The following is a 21,870-nucleotide window of genomic DNA, read 5'->3' as shown; positions in this document are numbered from 1 at the left end:
TCTCAGATGAGTATACAGAACCAGAACTAGAGCCAATGGTAGGAGGAGTAAAAGCAACAACATTGGACGATGGCCCCCTAAAATTCTTCTTATGTGCTCTCCCCAATTTCGGACAACGTGCTTTCCAATGACCTTTTTCTTTGCAGAATGCACATTCATCATACCAAGCCCAACTCTCCCTTGAGATGTTTTATTTTTGAACAGGAGCAACAAAAACAGATGGAGGAGTTGCGAGAATTTCCTTATCTAACACACCAGAATGAGTCTTAAGTCTGATTTCTTCTGCCAACAATTTACTAACTACTGATTCAACATTAGGAAGGGGGAACGATGCAAAATACCCCCACGAAGGCCCTCAAAATCACCACGAAGAGCCATTAGAAACCAAACCAGACGTTGCTCCTCTCTTTGATCAATGTATGCTTTGACAACTTTCAACTTAGGTGATTCCATAAGAGCCAATTGATCCCACAGATTAGTCATTACCGAATAGAATTCCTGAATGGTCATATTGTTCTGCTTAAGGGCTCTAATATCACTTTCCAACTGATAACATTCTGCAAAGTTAGACTGAACATACAAACGTTTCAAGTGATCTCAAATCTCTTTTGGTAGTTGTCTTTCCTATCAAAATAGTATTTCTCTTCTCTACAGTAAATCCCAAAATCAACCAAAACTCTTTGATACCATGTTAACAATGAAAAGAGGAAGAAGAGAAACAACCACTCTATGGTTTTATAACATATAATGAACCAAAACTAAAGTTAATAGGGTTACAATGAGTATATATATAGGAAAATAGAAAATATCTAAAATACCCTTACTACTAATATATAATAATATTATCTAATACTATTAAGAAAAGTTAAAAAATCCCCTCCTCCGTTTTCTCTTCATTTAGGTTTTCTCTCTCATTTCTCTTTACGTTGTTTGGTTTCTGTTGTCATCTCCCTTATCCAAATTCTCAAATTCATAAACCCTAACTTAAATAAGGATGAAGAATGTTGAATTCATAACTCATAACTCAAAATTCATCCATTCATAAGCCATAACTCATAACTCAAAATTCATTCTTGCTTCAGGCGGTACAAAAGACAACAAATGACATACAATTACCAAAACAGAATGACAAATACATAATAAACATAATGCTGACTTGTTCCTAATAAACAAAATGGCAAATACATAAACAAAATGATATATCAAAGAGTTCTTAATATCAAAAAGTGACAATTCCTCCATATGACTATTCCTAATATTATTTCCTCCATGTTTTGAACTTTGGCCTAAAAGTTATTGGCTGAGCTTGTGCATGCTGAGATTGAGCTCAGGTTGGGACTAAACTTTTGCATGCTGGAACCGAGCTTGTGCAGGCTGGGAATCGTGAATTTAGGAGAGTGAAGACAGATGGGAAAGTTAGGGTTCATTAATTTCGGAATTTGGAGAAGGGAAATGACAACAGAAATCAAACAACATAAAGAGAAATGGGAGAGAAAACCTAAATGAAGAGAAAATGGAAGAGAGATTTTATAACATTTTTTTAACAGAACCTCACTTAAAGGGTAACCCTGAAATTATTTAAAAACATAAAGGACCAAAACGGGAAGAAAAAAAAAAGATAAATGACTAAATCGTTAACTGAAATTAAGTTAAGGGACTATAGGTGGTATTTAGCCTAAAATATAATATTTAAATAAATATCAGTTATGAGCACATGTGGAACAAAAGAAGAACGACAGTGCGACTGGTAGAACAAAAGAAAAACAACGGGGCAGCAATGCGGCTTCAAGAAGTCATAATAGAAAAAGAAGGTGGACGAAGATATGGAACAGAAGAAGAAGGCGGATGCATATATGGAACAGAAGAATTATAACTAGTTCCCCGAACCCTATTAGGCGGCCAAACCAAAAACTTTTTATAAATGTTATACCTAATTACTATGTCGGGTCTACGGGTTAACAGACTCAAATTGTTGAACCCATTACCCGAACCAAATATAAGCGAGTTTCAACTGGTTGAGTCGGGTCGAACCCGAAAGTGATCAGGCACATGTAAAGATTGGGTTGGGTTGGGTTGCGTGATTGAGTTGACGAGTCGACCCGCGTCCATGTACACTCCTACCTTTTAGTAGAGGTAAATTACGAATTTAGATCCTTAAATTGTTGTATGGTCCAGTAGCCAATAGAGATGACAACAAAATCCGCACATGCGATTATCCACCTGAATCCGCTTGATTTGGACGGAGAAAACCCGCTTTAATTAAGTGCGGATTTTTCTCGAAATTAAAATTCCGGAGCGGAGGGACAGGTTTTAGGATGGTGATATCCACCCTACATCTGAATTCGTCCTCTAAGTAATATTATTGCAATTTTTAAATTTTATATACACATATATATTGAATATACTTAATATTTTTTTAAAATATTAAAAATTATAATCTTATCTCTATAAATTTTTTAAAATTTTTTTATTATTGTTTAATAATAATTATTTTATTATATTAATTATAATAGAAATGATTTTTAAATTTATAATTTTATATATATGAGTGAGTGCAGATGCGAGCAGAAAAACCCAAATCTCGTTGCAGATGTATTTTCTCCAATTAGCCGGGTGCAAGGGTGGAGGAGGCGAAATCCGTCCTCGTCTTACCCCATTGCCATGCTTAGTAGCCAATAATATCCCTTAAAGTTATAGATTTTTTTTTTTTTTTTTATCAAAATTTAGCATGCCTTTCTATGTTGTCTTCACTTTTGGGACAATCTTTTGTTGTTTTCTAATATTGTATGAATTGGTATTTGTTTGCTCATAGTTTACCTCATGATTGTGCCTACAATAAATAATAATTAAGGATACAAAATCCTTATCCCATCAACATTTTTCTTGCATAATCTTAATGTTTTTCATTTTTAAAGTCATGCATAAAAAAACATATTAAAAAAAATAACGATATATATTTGATTGCATACTAGGTGGTGCCTTCTGCAATTATGGCAGTATTAATCCACCCAGCTACAAGTCATATTTGGATAGCTCGAGTCATTTGGGCATTCACTTCGTATTTGGAAACTGTTTCAATACTTCCCCAACTTCGTTATATGCAAAATGCAAAGGTTCAAAATCTTTACACTTTCTTCTACTATATTTTTTTTTTTTTTTTTTTTTGTATTATAAGATTATGCTATAATTCTAACATATGTTTTCAGATGATTGAAACATTCACAGGATATTATGTATTTGCTCTTGGTCTCTCAAGATTCTTCTCACTAGCATATTGGATTATCCATGTGAGACTCATAAATCTTTTTTTTTTCTTTCCTATTTTCTTGAATCTTATATAATGATATAATGCCTAGAAAATTACCATAACATAAATTGCTATAAAAGATAGTAATTGGGATTTTAAATATAAAATAACAAGAAAATTATTTTATTGTAAGAATACTTAAACATATGGTTCGTATTTGTAATTATGTATTTTTTTTAGTCGTATAAGTTTTTTTGTTTAATTTGGATCCTTGCAAATATTTTATTGTTTGATTTTGATCCTTGCTTTTTTGTTTTTAATCTAAAAATAATTAGTTTTTGCTATAATAGATTTTTGTAATATATATAATATTTAATTTTAGTCATTCAATTATTAACGATATTAAGATTTGTAACGACTAATTTCAATAAAAATTAATTTTGCAAAAAAAAAAAACACATTTACATGAACTCAAAAAAATGCATATAGTCTTGTAAGAATTATTTCACAAAACTAGTTTTGTCATCAATGCACTAAGCATTCATTCAACAATACCCTTAGAATTCCGTTGGTAATTATATGCATTCATTTTCTACAATTGCATTCTTAATAAAAAATAATCATATTTTAAAATTACGTTATGTAATCATCAAAATACCAAGTTACAAATATGATACAATTGAGTCTTGTAAGGATAGCTTATATTGTGATTATGTTCCATAATATAATTAACTTTGAAATAAAATTGTGTATAACCAACCATTGGAATGTGAAAGATATTTTAGGATGAAAACACAATAATATTGCATAATATTTTCTCACCTTTTGTAGACTTATAATTCTCGAGGACAATATCTATTTCTCTTCGGCCATGGCTACTTTTGGATGTTAGCATCTCTTTTCTCAGAGATAGTTCGATCTTTCATCTTGGCAGATTTTTGTTACTATTACATCAAGAGGTAATCATTTTATTTTCTTTTTGGAACATTTTTTTCTTCTTGTATATATATTCTAAATTTATATGTGGCTTCAAAATTTTCTCTCTTGCAAAAAAATTACTATTTTAAAATATAAAGTATTCGAAGTGGAAGAAATGGTAAAGGGGGAGTGGCTGTGAAGGCGGAGGAAATGAAAAAAAGAAAGAATGTTATAATGAAAAAATAATATTTTCTTTATAATAAAATATAAATAAAAATTATAGTTGAAAAGTTGATATCTTTAATTAAAAATAAAGATTAAATACGTCAATTTTCAATTACATTTTTTTTGTTTATATTTTATTTATTTAATAATATTAACGGTACACTATCGCCATTAAAAAAATTAAATAATAACACAATTTCAAGCTTCTTTGAAAATTTATGAAATTTATGTAGATATGACCAATTTAGATACAATTTAGTAATTTAGTACGAAACAAATATTTAAAAAAATTAAAAAATACTTATTAGAGGTCGGTCAGTGAGTAATCTCTATATTTAGTTGAAAATATGTGAGAGACGATGGAAAAAAATTGACGTCAAATCTTAGTATTTTTCTCGTTAGTTTCACTTTTTTACCGTTCAACATTTTTCTTGTATTATTGTTAAATTTCATTTTTTTTTAAATTATTTTTCAGCTTCATGCAAGGACAACTTTTGAAGAAGATGCCTGTTTAATTTGATTTGGTTGGCTATACAATGTACTCAACAAGAATTTGAAACTGTAACTTAGTTTCATTGGCTCGTTATACTAAAAGGTGATATATAAACTCTTTTCGGTTTCTACATTTAATCCATATTTATTCTATATTTTTAACACGCAAACTTTGGAAAGGTAATTCGTCAGTATTATGATACTCCTTGAAATTTTTTGAGGATTACAAATATATATATCTTTAATTGGGTTTATGGTGCTTGTGAAATTGTTGGCCAAGAGATTAATTGGAGTTTCCAATTGAGTGAATTTTAATGCATAATCTACTTTCATTAAAGAGTGGAAGTGGAAAATTGTTGATAGCATTTTGATCGAAAATGAGTTGATAAAAGATGATATATAGTCATAGAAAAGAAGAAAATGAGTGTTGTTGAAGGTTGACTTAAAAAAAATTAATTTATATATATATATATATATTATGTAAAAATATATATATTAACAATCGATTTCAACCGTTTAATCATTATAAACATATGATTTTTATGATAATTGTATCAAAAATCACAATTTTTAATTATTGTGATGTGATGATATGTTTATACAATCACTGTATGATAGTTAAAGTAAAAAAAAAAAGGTTAATAGAACTTTTGGTTAAGGTAATTTAGAATAAATTAGTTTTATTGTTTTTAAATATTTCTAAGTATCATTGTTGTCATTTAAGATTTTATTTATTTTAATTTTTAATCAAATTTGTCCTTTTTAAAACGCTAAAGTAGCAACATCGACAAATCTTGTGCTGACTTCTTTTTAAGTATGGATCAGATTGCAAAGTCATTATATTGTAAAATTGATATCTTAATTATATTGTTACTCTAAAATTACTATTTGTTTTTTGCATCACCTAAAAAAAATTATTGACTAAAAAATAAATAAAAAATTAGAGCACTAGAACACAACCAGAAGAAACAAAAATGATGCTTAACGTTTCATTGAAAATCTTACTTTAAGTATTCACAAATCGGAAAAGACAGTTACAAAGGGAGAAAATCACAAGAGGAATTAAGTAGTCACATATTTGAGACGCAAAAAGCAGCAAGAAAGTTCTCACGAAAAAGACCGCCACAAAGGGAGAAAGTTTATTGAAAAAAACATAATTTGTGGTCATTTATGCGACTACAAATAGTACAATTTGCGGCGGTTTTAGTCCAATAAATAGGTAAATTTATTAAAATAATTTATAAAATTTGAAATTAATATTTAAAAAATATAATATGTATATATATAATTAATATTAATATAATTTAAAAAAAATATGATTTTAAACAAAATAATATATATAAAAACGAAAATATAATATTAATTACAAAATAAAATATTTCAAAATAAACAAATTATATTATACAAACCAAAAAATAAAAGTCAGGGAAAATATTTATAGAGAGAAAAGGTAAAGAAAAAAATTAGAGAAAAATTAAAAGTAAAAAATGAGAGGAAGAATGGTAGAATGATATATATATAGTTAGAAACGAAAATAAGTGTATTAAAAAGTGTGTAAATTACTATATTTTTTAAACTTCTCTTTATTTATTTTCCTTTCTTCTAAATTTTTTCCTTCCTTTTTCTTAATGTTTCCATTTTATTTATTTATATATTTTGTCTCATAATCTTCATTTATCGAACCCCAATTTAATACAACGAAGAAGAAGCTTGATAATTGTTTCCCATCTCTTATGTTTTTCTAATTTTTTTAGTTGGAAAACCCATAATAACTTCAATAGAGGAATTTTTATTGTTTTTGTTAAAAGTATATAGAATGTATTCCAGACTATTATGATGTTCAAGGGTAGAACTTTATTAAGAAGAACTAAATCCCTAGAAATGGAATTGGAGGTAGCTTTTGTGTTCCTATTTCGGTGAAGATTTTTCCTTTTTTTCATGTTTTTTATTTTTTAAAAGTGCTTTTCATTTTCCTTAAAAAAAGTGTTATTAATTTACAGATTAAGTAATTAGATGGTAACAAAATTACTATTCTACGTCATCATATATTTTGCCACGTATCAATGACACATCTATATTGTTTAGACCATAAAATTCATTAAATGATTAAAATTTTAAGAATCTTAAATTATAAGAGTATAATTGAAAAAATATTTTATCTAGACAAAATCAGATTTCACACATATTACATAATCAAAAGCAGATTTGGAGTATGTAGATTTGGTTACAGACAAAAGGAGATTTTGCATATTCAGATGAAGTGGATATTCCATCATCAATGTTCGTTTTAGTTATTGATACTGAGATAAATAAATTTCAAATGATAATTTTATTTATTCAATCATAATCTAAAATATTATTCAAATTTTATTGATAACTTTATGCATTATTATAAATTTTATTTTATTTTCTTAACTAATTTTTAGTTAGTTTTTATATTATTATTATTTATAACTAATTTTTTTATCATTATTTATATATTAATTTAATTTTTTAATATTTGATATAAAAAATATAAAGAGAAGACCGCATCTCTAAAATGCAACCAACTAATAAATTTAAAGTGTTTTACTTCACATAGTCTTTCTACTGTATGCAAACGCGTAAAAATACAGCGTTTTAGTTTTTTTTTTAAAGTTTAGGATAGTGTCGAATTTAAAAAAAAAATTGAATTTTGAATATTTTTACATTGGGTTGTTATAATTTTTATTTAATTATTGTAAAAATTAAAAGATAAATTAATAGAAAAAAGATATAATGATTTTTGAGAAAGACTACGATGTTATCAAATTTTCGTAAGAATCTTGTGAAACTTCTGTTTAAGAATCAATGTCAGTAAACTTTTGGGATTATTTTTAAAAGTTTTCATTTTACTCTTTCTCGAGTTTAAACACAAAATCTTATTCTTATTGCTCATTTTACACGTGATAATAGTTATTATTTTTTAATTATAATATAGTTTTACTTGAGAAGGAGCCTAATAAAAATACCCATTTAAATTACTTTAAACTATTTTAAAAATTTAGAAATATAAACTATATTGTGTATTTGTCACAACAAAAAAAAAAAAAAAAAAAAAAAAAACTCTCTTGTGTATACATAAACAATGTAAAGAATCGCGAGCTCTGCCAAAAGAAAAAATGTAAAGAACTGGGAGCAAATTCAAATAAAAGAAATAATATTTTTTATACATAATTTTTTATGTTAAAAAGTAATAAATCATACTTTAAAAGCTTTTGAATTTATTTAATGATATATATTAGTTATTTTTTTAGAAATCAACTAATTTTATATTTGGTCAACTGTTTAATGATTATTTCAATTATATAATATTAATATTTTAAATTTATTATTTATTAAATATAAAACATTTTACTTACTTAAATAAATCAAAATAATTAGAAAATTTTGACTAAAACCTTTTTTTTAAATAATATTTTTAATTTGATTTTAAAAAATATTAAAAAAAAACAAGTGTGGTGTAATATTGGTGTGCAAGTTTACATTCTATTAAAATAGTAGCATATAAATAATTACTCTTTTATTAAATTTTAGATTTATATTATTTCAAATAATATTTTCATATATATACTTTAATTTTTAATGTTTTAGTTGTTTATAATTTGTTTTCTTTATTTATATATATATAACAATATCTAATGTAGCTTTTGCTTTTTTTTTCTTTCGCTTCTGCTACATATGTTTTTTGGTTAGGTCTACCTCTCCATATGTTTGTTATTTTCTTTTATTATATTCCACTTTTAGCTTTTATATATACTTATTTCAATTGACTACACATTTTTTTTTTCTTTTTTTTTTGACTTTATATTTCATGTTACACCTTTTTTATAACATTCTTTGAAAATTTCCATTTTATTTTTTATAGAAATTTAAAATATTAATATAAAATATGGAAAATGGTATTACTGTCATTTTACAATAACAGTCTCATTTGACTGTTTATCACAAATTAAAAAATTGATAAACGAAAGAAAAATAACTATATTTAAAAATTTATATTTATTATCCATCGATGTATAATCATTTTATCATAAATATAAGATGGAAAAAAAATAATTTTAAGAGGGATAAACACAATATTGGTTATAGTGTATAATTAAAATAACATTAAAATATAAAGTAATTTTAGGATGATATATTTTTCACGTATGATAGTCCTTTACAGAAAGAATTTTATTTTTCTAAATAGTGTCCACATGAAGATAGTCTATATTTGCCTTTTAGAGTTTACCATAACGGTTTTAGAGTCAATGTGGTTTTAAAGAAATAAAATAAAAGCAAACACACAAAATAAAATAAAAATATATAGCTACCAAATATATATTATTCTTTAACCTCTACTACTACTCTCTTCATCTAAAACCACTCTAAAATTTTGTGTGCCCACAAAATACAAACCAAAGCCAAAATACCCATATTTTGTTTTAGAATTTTTATTTTTGGTCACAAAAATGGGATCAAAGAGGGATTCACCAGTGAATGTTTTGACTGAATGGTTGAATAACAGATCAATGAAAGTGAAGATCTTTTTGGGGTTAGTGCTTGCTTTTTGTGGTGTGGTAACTCTAAAGTATACTATCACAGAACCTGAATTTTTCTACATAGCTTCTGGATCAGTCCACATTGCTGGCCTTATTGTCCTTGTGTACAAACTTTTCGTTCATAAGACATGCTCTGGTACGTTTCTTAATATTAATCATTGATCTTTTCATTTATCATCTAATCATCATAATCTCATCCATCAATAATTATATAATGAATTATTGATGTTAGCTATTAGTATACAAATATTTAATCTGATATTGCATGATCATTAAATCTAATTACAAATTTTATTTTTATTTTCTTTTTTATTCTCTCCTTGAAGAAATTGGTCCCTGAAATAATTTGTGTTGTGTTTGATCAGGAGCTAAATAAATTTTTTAAAATTTTGCCATGAATTTTTTTATCACCAAGTATTGAATTGATGTTAATTTGTCTCTTAGAGTTTAGAAAGGGTTGATTAACCATTTGTACTCAATCTCGTGGTTGGACATTGTCTTCATTAAATTGATATTGTCAATTATTTGCATTTATTCTCTTGTCCTTCCTTTTTATGAAAAATGAATTTTATTATCTTGTTTCTTTTTATAACAATTTTTTTTTACATATATTAAAAAAGAAAAGTCAATATTGAATTTAATATTTAGATATTTTAAAATATTATTTTATACAAGTATTTTCAATTTCTATTTTTTATCTTTTAAGATAAATTACTAATATTAATAAAGAGTATATTTAAAAAAAATTGCATCTAATAGACATATGTAGGAATAATTTTTTTCTAAATGAAGTTTATAGTTAGGAATAATTTTCGCCTAAAAGAGAAAAAATGTACATGATTTAAGAAAATTTTATTGACATTTTTTTTTTCTCTTTTTGAGTTAGCTCTATCTCACCAGTTTTATTTACTTTTTTTTGTTTTTAATAAAAATAATTTGTTTAAAAAGCGATATACATGCTTTTAATTTAAATATAGGGAAAATGCTTTTTTTTTTTTGTTAGAAGAGAAAAAATAGGGAAAATGCTTGTTGGCTTTTTTTTATTTTTCTATCTTTTTGTACAAAATTCTTTTTCGATTGTATGGATTAATTATATGCCTTTTAATTTGTGAATTATTTAAGAAGAGAAATCGGTATATATATATTTTTATAAGTAAAGTTGTATTAATAAGAGTACATTGGATATTCTAATTCTCAATCGATTACACCTAATTTTAACTAATAATTAATTAATTATTAGTTAAAGTTAGCAAGTACTTTATATTATTAGAGGACTTATAGTTTAATTGGTATTTTGGATATATTACTAGTTATTTTATATTATTATGTTTTATAGAATGTACTAAGGTTTCTTATTGTCACATGGTTATGATTTATTTAAAATAGTACATGTGTATGAATTGATTGTTTTTTAAGGTTTTCATTTTATTTATGTCACAAGCTAAAGAATAATTTAATATTGTTAGGTTTATCCCTCAAAAGTCAAGAGCTGAATGTTGTATTCCTAGCAACAAGATTAGGTTGTAGTGTCTTCATGGAAGCTGACTACCGCACTGTGTTGGATCTATTATATTTCTTGTTAACATCGTTGGTTGTTTGGTTGATAAGATTTAGGCTCAAGTCTTCCTATATCAAGGAGTTTGACAACATGTGGTTATCCTTTTTGGTAATTTGGATTTGATTTTGGCTTATTGTGGCATGTTAATGATTTTCATTTATAAGGTCATGCATATTCATGAGTGGAATAAAGTAAAAAAATAACATACTCTATTTATTATGTATAGGTGGTACCTTCAGCAATTTTGGCAGTACTAATCAACCCAATTACACCACATTACTGGATTGTCCGAGTCATTTTTGCATTCACTTTGTATCTTGAAACCGTTTCAATTATTCCTCAAATTCGTTTTATGCAAAAAGCTAAGGTTAAAAATTCTTAGACTTTGTTTTACTATAGTTTTATTTTTATTTTTATTCCATATAGATTATGTTGTAACTCTAACATATATGTTTTCAGATGGTTGAAACCTTCACAGGATATTATGTGTTTGCTCTTGGTGTCTCAAGATTCTTTGCACTAGCTTATTGGATTATTCATGTGAGAATGATTATAATTTTTTTCTTCTCGAATCTCATAAACATGGAAATTAAATTGCTATAAGAAAATAGTCATTGGAATTTTAAATATATAAAAAAACATTTTTTTTTTTGTAAGAATTATTAATTTCACAAAATTAGATTTGTCTTTTCACAAGAATTAATTTCATTCATTGCATTAGTAACGATAAGCATTTTGTTTACTTTCATTGCATTCTTAATTTTTATATTTTAAAATTACTCCATGAAATCATTAAATTCTAAGTTACAACTTTGAACCATGGGGAATGTAAAACATATTAGGATGGGAAAACATTGAATTAATGTTTTCTTATCTTTTGTAGATCTATGAAACTGGAGGGCAATATCTATTTTTTTTCGGTTATGGCTATTTTTGGATGGTGGTTCTTCAAGTATTAGAGCTAGTTCAATCTTTAATCTTGGCAGATTTTGTCTACTATTACATCAAGAGGTACGAACACTATTTTATTTTCTCTTCTAAACATCTTTTGTTTCTCTTTCTATTCAAAAATGTATATATAGCTTCAAAATTTTCTTTGGCAAGAAAATGTTATGATCCAAAAAATGTTAACAACATGCTCTCAAACTTTCTATGCTATTCAAAATTCAAAAAGTTAAAAAATATTTAAGTAGTAAGACAAGTAAAAAAGACTTATAATTATAAAAAGATATGATCATTGACGTATTTAATTAAAGGACTTTTGAATCTCAAAAAGCAAGAAAAATATAATTTAAATAAAATTATAATAAAATATTGTTGTTAGTATTAAAAAGACTTCTAATTATTTTTATTAAAATATTGCTTTTGAATTTCTTTTAATTTTTTTTATCAAAGTCTTACTTATGAGTATCCTTTAGATTTCATTAAGTGTTGGATCGATCATGATTAAGAATATTATCTCATTTTTTAAAATATAATACTCTTTTAAAAGTTTGTTGTTGTCCTTTTTGTAAATTTTCGTTCAAATTTTAATTTTATTAATCATTATTTTATCAAAATACCTCTTAATTACTTTATTTTATTGTTATTAGCATAAAATACTATGATGGAAAGATAAATTAATTCAGTCTCTTAGAAGATGAACTTAAATAAATAATATAAATTGTTAATAAATTTACAATTATCAATTTTTTCAATTATCATTATTTTATTTTGATAAATTATAAGAGTTTAACATTGTAATCTCAAGAAACAAATATCAAATATCTTGAAGGAAAGTTATAAAATATTTCATTCGTCTTGAAAAAAATTACTAATGCAATATTATAACTCATTTTCTTTTCCTGTTTTTTCAGCTTCATGCAAGGACAACTTTTGAAGAAGATGCCTGTTTAATAATCTTGATTTGGCTATACAATGTACCCAACAAGAGTTTGCAAATGTAATTTAGTTTAAGGCTTGTTATATACTAAGAGGTGGTATACATAAACTATTTCCATTTTCTACATGTAATCCATATTTATTTTATATATGCAAAGCACAGACCGATTTTGAAAAAGTAATTCAATAGTTTTATTTGGTACTAGTTATACTTATATAGCTTGCTCTTATAATCAACAATTTTTTTTGAGTAAATAGTCAACCATTTTGATGAACATAATTGAATCTACTTTACCATCTCCCCAAGTATATGATCCAACACCAGCACATTTGCAGCAAAGCATTGCCAACACAAACGAAAATTCCAAAAGCAACTTTTATATTTGTATAACTCAAATTATCGTACACCCACTTAATCCATTTTCTTTTTATACCTAATTTATTTTCATATTAACAACATATCAATGGGAAACCCACTAATCACTTAACTCACTTAATACATGGTTAATATAAAAGATTATATGTTACTAACACATCATACTTATTGATTTATATGATTTTAAAAATAATTATAATAAAAATCAATTATTTTAAATAACATTTTATAATTTTAATAATAATATATTTGACAATTTACAAAATAAACATAATAATCATACATTATTAATACAAAAATATTAAATTTTATATCATTATTCAATAAAAAATCACGATATCTTCGCGTAATTTAAATTTTATAAGTACATAACAAAAGGTAATGCAAAATAATCCAGTTTAATTATAGTGAATATGCATGTCCTATTTTGTTCAACAAAATGGAGCAAGCAATTTAAAAGAAAATGGAAAAAGTATGAATTTAAATTTAAATGACATTAATGAACACGAGTAAAAATGTCCCCAAACACGTGGACGACGTGTCGCTTTCTCCAACTCAACCCACCGCAAATAGAAACCAATCATATACGCAAACACACCGTCGCGTCACTATCACAACCTCGTAAAAAAACTACCAACGTTCCACGTTTTCATGTCTCCTAAATCCACGGGCCCCACTCAAAACCTCTAACCACGTGTCACCCCATCCCTGACCAAGCGGCATCGTCCCTCGAGATTCAAGCAAGTAAAAATAAAACTAGAGATTCGCGCGCGCGCGTGTGTTTCACATTCCACGTGTCCCTTATTACCCTCCCACTCCATCCCCTTATGTTCCACCACGTGTCCCATTTCACTCTCCCAAAACCCAATTTCCACGTGGCATTATCAGAACCTTCCTAGAACAGAACAGATTCTCCGTTTCTCGATTATTTAGCGGTGCAACTTAACCCTTACGTGTCACTAACCGCTTTTCCTAACTTCTCGCATTTCGCCACGTGTCGTTTCTTTCTTCTTTTTCTACCCCCACTTTAAAAAATTGAAAATCACAACGCATTTTTTTTTTTCAGCAGAGAACTTTTTCTTATTCATCTTAATTTTTTTGCATATGAAGCTTTTAGTTTAACAACAATGGTGGAAGTTGAAGAGATTGAGCTAGATTTAGGGTTATCCATTGGAGGAGTTTTCAGAAAACCCCTGGAAAAACCCAAACCCGAATTAGGACCCGATTGTTTAGTTTCGGGTTCGGATCCCAACAATGAAGTGCAGAAAGTGTTTCCACAGGTGAATCGTGAGGTTCAGGCTTTGAAGAGAATGGAGTTGAAGAGGAAAAGAGAGCAGAAAAAGGGAAATGGAAACCGGGTCGGAGAATCCGAACCCGAACCGGAATGTGAGCAGGTATTTAAAAAGGAGAAGACGGAGTTACTTGACGGTGCGGTTTCTTTGACAGCTCCGTTTTTTGTTTTGCAACCGCAACAGTATGGATCGGTGCAGTATATGCCGTTAAATAATGGATTGTCGTTACCGTGTTGGTTTGCGAGTGAGAAGAATGTGGGTGGAGTTGACGGTGTTAATTTTAACGGTGGAAATGGAAAAGCGAAATCTAACGGGTCTTCAAGGTGTAGTTCTTCTGCTGTTTCTGATTACCAAAGCTCTTCTCGTGAAGGTGAATTTTATTTTATTTTTTTGCTATTGTTGTTTTTAATATTTTTATTTTGGCTATTGGTATGATTTTTTGCTTTTTTTTTTTTTTTTCTGAAAGAGATTATTGCGTATATTAAATTTGTTTGAGTGAGTTCATAATCTTTGACTATTTTATTATATTATTAAGAATGATGATTGCATGCAATTTAAATAACTTTATTTAGTTCATATCATCAAATCGATGTTGCGATTTCGTGGAAAAAGGTTTATCAAAGAATAGATGTCATAGTCTTGGTTTCAGGAATATATTGAAATATCAAATTGATGTGTGTATTTTTTTAATCAAAATATCATTTTGATTTATTTTTTTAATTACTAATGTATTAAATCATGTAAATTTGAAACAATGGTTTTTATTTTGTGTTTCTCAGATGGAGGGTGCAGTGACAGCCACAGCCATTCAGCCAATTCATTTACAGAACAAACTGAGTTGAAAAAATCAAATGAAATGAACATAAAAAGAAACCAAGCAGAGGAAATTGCTTCATCTCATCCTACAAGAGCCAAACAATGCAACAATTCACATGACAATACAAAACACAACAATGTGAATGAAGCTCAAACTCAGCCACATATCATTCAATTTCAACCAAATCCAATGAAACTTCCAATGCCAATTAACAAGCCATTATTGCCTACTGAAAATTCAACCAAAGGAGTAGCACTATTCAAGGATACAAAAGCTAGGCCTCAAATGCCTTATGTATCAACAAAAGGGAATGGACCAAATGGGAAAACAGTGAATGGATTTTTATACAGATATTCAAAATCTGATCAAGTGACCATTGTTTGTGTCTGTCATGGAAGCACATTTTCACCTGCCGAGTTTGTGCAGCATGCTGGAGGCACAGACATTACACATCCTTTAAGACACATCACAGTCATTTCTAATGCTTTTGGGTGATCTTAATTTGCTGTCTTTTTTTTTATCAGTTGTTCCTACCAGGAAAAATTCAATTAAGTGTTAGTAATGTGATGTTTAGGCAGAGCTAGTATTTTTGTTGCTGGAGCTTTTTGTTTCTATCAACTATTCTAACCGTTTTAACAATTGATGTTCTAACTTTTGATTTTTAGAGTAATGCTATTTGGCTCCTGTTTTGTGTTTTTCTAAATTGAAAAATTCTATCTGTGGTCTTCATTTAACAATTGATATACTTGAAACTATGCACAGTTTTTTTTCTTTCAAGTAGTGTGTTGGTTAGATTCACAATTAATTAGTTAGTTGTTTCTTTAAACTATTCATAACCATCAAATTATCTTATAATTCCTAGTTAGATTCACACTTTAACTTCGGAGAAATAAAGTAGTATTTTGGGTTCAAACTTGACCTCTAAATGTCATTGCAGCTACTACTAATATGCACTATTGGGAAGGAATATTAGTAAATAAAAATTAGGATTTGACTCCTCCAAATCATTGTTATATTTTTTTTGTTTATCTTTTAGCCTTCATTTTTAAAAACATAGTTTTATGTATTGGAAGTCATTCTCGTAATTATATATAGGCACTTCAACACCACATGTTTCTTTTAATAATCTCTTATTTGAGTTGCTCCAAATAAAATATTACTATGTTTTTTATTAGTTAACAAAGTATCATAAATCTGCAAGAATTACATTATATACACATATACATATAATAAGGAGATATGGTATCACATATATCCTTACCAATTACCATTAATTTTTTAACTTCTTAAAGCAAATATTGAAATTGTCATGGTTTAAGTTTTCACACTTTGACTCTTTATTTTTTCTTTCTATGTGTCTGTTTTCTCTTTCATATTTTATATTTTATTCGCCACCAATTTTAAAACTACACAAAACTATAATTTATAACTTGAGCATATCAATTTCAAAAACATTTTTCTAGATTTAAGAAGTTTAACATCATTTTGAAAATATCTCAAAAATATATTTGTATGTATCTGTAAAATATTTAAAAAAATAATAATTCAGATATTTCTATAACATATATATTCAATAAAAGTAGTGATATATGAAATACATCCTCAATTTTAAAGTATCCCTGCCTCGTAGGAGAGGAGATTCCATGAGACGGAAAGGGATATTACAAAACAAAATTTAATTCAACATAACGTATCACTCAACGACAAAATCCTTTCTTTTTTTTAAAAAAAAAAGACCACACAAAATTCAGTTCAAATTGTCTTGGGCTAGAAAATCCCAGAAATATCTGGTCATCCAATTAAAATGATATTTTTTTGGTATTTTGCAAAAAGAATTAATTTTTTGGTATAGTTTTATATAAGACCAACTAAAATAATTTCACATATTTATAAAAAAAAATTATAATATCACGATACAAATAATTTGAACCCTTTTTATCTATTTATTTATTTTCTTCTTCATGTTTAGAAAGAGATGGAGATATAAACAATACAAATAATTTTTAATTTTTTTTTGTAAATTTTATAAATATAAAAAATTGTTTCTATCTCTACCTCTTTTATGATATTATAAAAAATATAAAAATAAAAAGAGAGATTCAAATCTGATAAGAAATAACACAACTTCATGCAGATAATTTTCATGCATTTTGTGATTTTATATTTTCGATGATAGTGTACTAAAAATATTTAAAGTTAAAACTAAAATTTGATAATAAAATTTTTAGAAATACTAAAATTTAAAATTATTTTACGCATGAAATATAATTTTGTACCAACAATGATTTGACTATTTAAATTTATACCATAACCATAAAAACTCCACTTTTGGACATTTTTCTAGATAAATTTATGTTTAATAAATTAATCTGTTTTTTCATATTTAAATTTAATCTACAACATAGTTATAGGAAAATCAGTAACAACTCAATATTTACAAAATATAAATTTAAAATATAAAACATAAATATTAATACTAAAATTTAAGTAATATAGAATCATAGACATAGAAAATCCGAATCAAAATAAAATATTATATTATGCAACAAAAAACTGATATACAAATATAGAGTGTCCGTCTTTCTGCTAGTAAATTTTAAATTAAATTGCAATTTTGGTTTCGCTATTTTTATTAATTCACAAAATTGGTCTCTTTATTTTAAAAGTCGATAATTTTAATCTTTCAATCAGATACTTGAATTAAAAACTAACAATTTGATATATTTTTAAATGACGTGACATATAATTCTGTAATATAAAATTAATTATTTATATGTAATTGATAAAATTACAAATATGAAAAAATTCAGAAGTTGAAAATTAAGTGTTTACAGTGTTTTATTCTAACTCATTGATATTAATCCTTCTATATAACAATATGATATATCACATTATTTAAAACATGTCACATCATTTTTTTTATTTAAAAAATTAAAAAAATAAATCTGAATTATTGACTTTTAAAATAAAGAGATTAATTTTATAAATTAATAAAAACAAGAGACTAAAACTAGAATTAAACTCAATTTTTATAATTTATTTTATATCAAATATAATAACCACTGTTAACGGGTAAGAGATAATCACATGAATTAAACTTTCACCATATAAGAAATCAAAGTTCAAATTTTAAAATAAAAAAAAAAAAAGAAAATTCAGATTATTTAACATTCCAATGTATTCAAACATAATTAACTCTTATAAAAAATCTCATTGAAAAACAAATATAAAATAAAATATACTACTTACTAACAAGTAATGTTTTTCTATATAGAAAATAATAATATATCTATAAATTGTAGTTGTAAAAATATTTAATACATTAGAACATAGATTTAAACCCTAAATAGTATTTTTATTTTATTTTATGTAGTGTGTATGAATTTTATATAGACCAACTAAAATAATTTCACATATTTATCAAAAAAAATTATAATATCATGATACAAATGATTTGAACCCTTTTTATCTATTTATTTATTTTCTTCTTCATGTTTAGAAAGAGATGGAGATATACACAATACAAATAATTTTTAATTTTTTTTATAAATTTTATACATATAAAAAATTGTTTGTTCCTCTATCTCTTTTATGATATTATAAAAAATATATAAAAAAAAAAGAGAGATTCAAATCTGATACGAAATAACACAACTTCATGCACATAATTTTCATGCATTTTGTGATTTTAAAATTATTTCACGCATGAAATATAATTTTGTACCAACAATTATTTTACTGTTTAAATTTGTACCATAACCATAAAAACTCCACTTTTGGACATTTTTCTAGATAAATTTATGTTTAATAAATTAATCTGTTTTTTCATATTTAAATTTAATCTACACCATAGTTATAGGAAAATCAGTAACAACTCAACATTTACAAAATTTAAATTGAAAATCTAAAACATAAATATTAATACCAAAATTTAAATAATATAGAATCATAGAAACAGAAAACTCGAATTAAAAGAAATGAATTAATTTCATGAATTAATAAAATAAGAGACTATAATTAAAATTAAATTAAAATTTATAATCTTTTTTATATCAAATATAATAACCACTATTAAAGGGCAAGAGATAATCACATGAGTTAAGTCTCACCATATAAGAAATCAAAGTTCAAATTTTGAAATTAAGAAAAATATTTGTAATATTCATCATTTCAATGTATTCAAACATAATTATCTCTTATAAAAAAATCTCATTGAAAAACAAATATAAAATAAAATATACTACTTCCTAACAAGTAATGTTTTTCTATATAGAAAATAATAATATATCTATAAATTATAGTTGTAAAAATATTTAATACTTTAGAACATAGATTTAAACCCTAAATAGTATTTTTATTTTATTTTATGTAGTATGTATGAATTTTATTGTTAAAGTATTATAAACTAAAAAGAAAAAATGAAAACATTTCGAAAAGGGTAATACCGTAAAGTTTCCATATCGATGAATCACCTAACCCTTTAAAGAGTGAGGGCATCATTGACATTGAACTTTTCAACCAAACCAAACTACCATCACAAATTTACAATTCAAAGCGGCACAACCAGCAGCAACAACAACAACAACGTTCTCTCTCTCTCTCTCTCACACACACACACTCTCTCTATCTCTCTCTTCACACCACCATTCACCACTCTTTCATTTAAGAAACACATAAACACGAGAAATATCACAAAGGGTAGGTGGAAGATGATGCATCACTAATAAACAACAACAACAAAAATACGTTGTTTCCAACCTCACATGTTTATATTTGCAGACACACATAAGCTTCTTCCGTACACTGTTTTCTTATACAACAACAATGGCTTATCTGGGGTTTTCTATTCAGGTAAAAGAATTGTCTTTCTATTGTCAATGGCTTTGTTTTTCTTTTTTTGTTGGTTCATGAGGCATTTTGCGTTGACGCCTTTAAAAACTTGGTCTTTTTCTTGTTTTGAATTTTGGGTTTCTTTTGAATTGTTGACTTTGTGGCTTTTGTGATTTTTTTTGCTCAATTGGGTTTGTTTTCCAAGGAAAAAGGGTGGTGGGGTTTATGGTCTTGAGTCTTGCTAACGTAGAGATATTTTGTACTTCATATCAAGAAAGTGCTTTTAAGGGTTAATTGTTTTCTTTTTCTCTCAAATTTTGATTTTTTTAATGGTATGAGTCTGTAGGGACTAAGAATAATCATATGTAAATTATGGTACCAACTTAATTTTGTAAAAAAAAAATGATTTTTGTTGTTGTTGTTAGGGAAGTGTTTATTGTTGGTGTGTTGAGATGGGTTGGTGTTACTTTCTGATGTGATCAAATTGGAATTCTGATTTGAATGATTGTTGATAATTTTTTTTTTTGGATAGAATAGTTGAAATTGTATGGTGATTTGATCAAGGTTTATCTAACTTTTCTGTTAATACTTTATACTCTATATAAACACATATTTACACTAAAGCATGAAGCCATAATCACTTTGATTGCAAACTTTAGCTAAACCTATCTATTTGAATGTATTTCTCTTTGTTAAATTCATGTCTACATTCATGGAATAAACATTATTCTTATTGCATTACTTGATTTTGCTAAGATTCTATTAGCCATTATTCGTTGTTAGTATATTTGTTATTTCTTGCTTTTGTTGACTGATTGTAAATACCTGATATAGTTGAATTATGAATTACTTCCATTTATGTTTTTAACAATGTTTTGCTGATTTTGGAAATGTTTTTTTTCCTTTATAGTTTGACTTTATTCGTTTCACTTAGCCGAAAATCTTCTATTTGTTTTAGGTACTCTACCTTTTGTATTGAAGGGAAGTTGGTATCATAAGTAAACCACTTTGCTCTGATAATTGACTTGAAGTAACAATGGTAAGCTTGAGAAGGCGTCGACTTTTGGGACTTTGCTCAGGTAAATGTCGGATAACATATACTTTTTCTCCTTTGGAAGTTTTGAATCTGCTTCATGAGTTGTGTCAAACGTTTAATTGATACTATTTGTTAATTTGATCTTACCTTTTCCAGGAAACAATTCAATTGTCACTCCACTTCCTCTATACTGTGAGAATCTTGCTCGTAATGAAAATTCAAGTCAGAATGCTAATCATAGGAGGGAACAATCTATGGTTATGGATATCGCAAGCGTCCTCGACAGCGTAGGAACGCAAGTACTACTTTTAAATTATTGAATTTTGCTCCTTTGATGCTTTGTTTCTTGTATCTATAAGATGTTATTGTTTAATACTAAAATCAAGTCGAACATTAAGATTGATTTCCATCAAGTATCAACTCATAAATGAATTAGCATTTATGATACACGTGTTCATGAATCCGTACAGATATTTACCTAGTTGATAAAATTAGAGAGTTATTGTATATTCATATCCTAGATAACTAGGATCTTTCACTAAACTCTTCCGTTTGCGTTTCGCAGAATTCCCAGAACACCATTGTGAAAGATGAATCAGGGTCATCAAATGTGTCTGGTTCTAGCCCATCGGAAGA

At 26.5% G+C, this 21,870-nt stretch overlaps 3 protein-coding genes across 3 annotated transcripts in view; all 3 read left to right on the top strand.

Moving 5' to 3' along the window:
* Window positions 1-5,068, top strand: part of LOC101492040 (ER lumen protein-retaining receptor-like) — a 13,632-nt gene extending 8,564 nt beyond the window's left edge. The window contains exons 3-6 of the mRNA XM_004510192.4: window positions 2,973-3,113; window positions 3,207-3,287; window positions 4,079-4,206; window positions 4,866-5,068. Coding sequence (XP_004510249.1) covers window positions 2,973-3,113; window positions 3,207-3,287; window positions 4,079-4,206; window positions 4,866-4,905 — 390 coding nt within the window. The 3' untranslated portion in view covers window positions 4,906-5,068. The remainder of the gene's footprint in view (window positions 1-2,972; window positions 3,114-3,206; window positions 3,288-4,078; window positions 4,207-4,865) is intronic.
* A 4,195-nt stretch (window positions 5,069-9,263) lies between these two features.
* On the top strand, window positions 9,264-13,061 carry LOC101505393 (uncharacterized). Its single transcript, XM_004510229.4, has 6 exons — window positions 9,264-9,580; window positions 10,911-11,110; window positions 11,229-11,369; window positions 11,462-11,542; window positions 11,886-12,013; window positions 12,859-13,061. Exons 1-6 carry the CDS (start codon window positions 9,355-9,357, stop codon window positions 12,896-12,898), a joined length of 816 nt encoding a protein of 271 aa, XP_004510286.1. The 5' UTR covers window positions 9,264-9,354; the 3' UTR covers window positions 12,899-13,061.
* Window positions 13,062-14,246: 1,185 nt separating this feature from the next.
* Window positions 14,247-16,071, top strand: LOC101492383 (uncharacterized). Its single transcript, XM_004510193.4, has 2 exons — window positions 14,247-14,921; window positions 15,331-16,071. The coding sequence occupies exons 1-2, from the start codon at window positions 14,387-14,389 to the stop codon at window positions 15,861-15,863; spliced, it is 1,068 nt and encodes a 355-aa protein (XP_004510250.1). The 5' UTR covers window positions 14,247-14,386; the 3' UTR covers window positions 15,864-16,071.
* Window positions 16,072-21,870: the final 5,799 nt, after the last annotated feature.

Source organism: Cicer arietinum, chromosome 7, assembly GCF_000331145.2.
Source record: "Cicer arietinum cultivar CDC Frontier isolate Library 1 chromosome 7, Cicar.CDCFrontier_v2.0, whole genome shotgun sequence".
Taxonomy (NCBI): domain Eukaryota; kingdom Viridiplantae; phylum Streptophyta; class Magnoliopsida; order Fabales; family Fabaceae; genus Cicer; species Cicer arietinum.
Note: the sequence above shows the minus strand (reverse complement) of the source record. Positions and strands in the feature narration are given on the sequence as shown.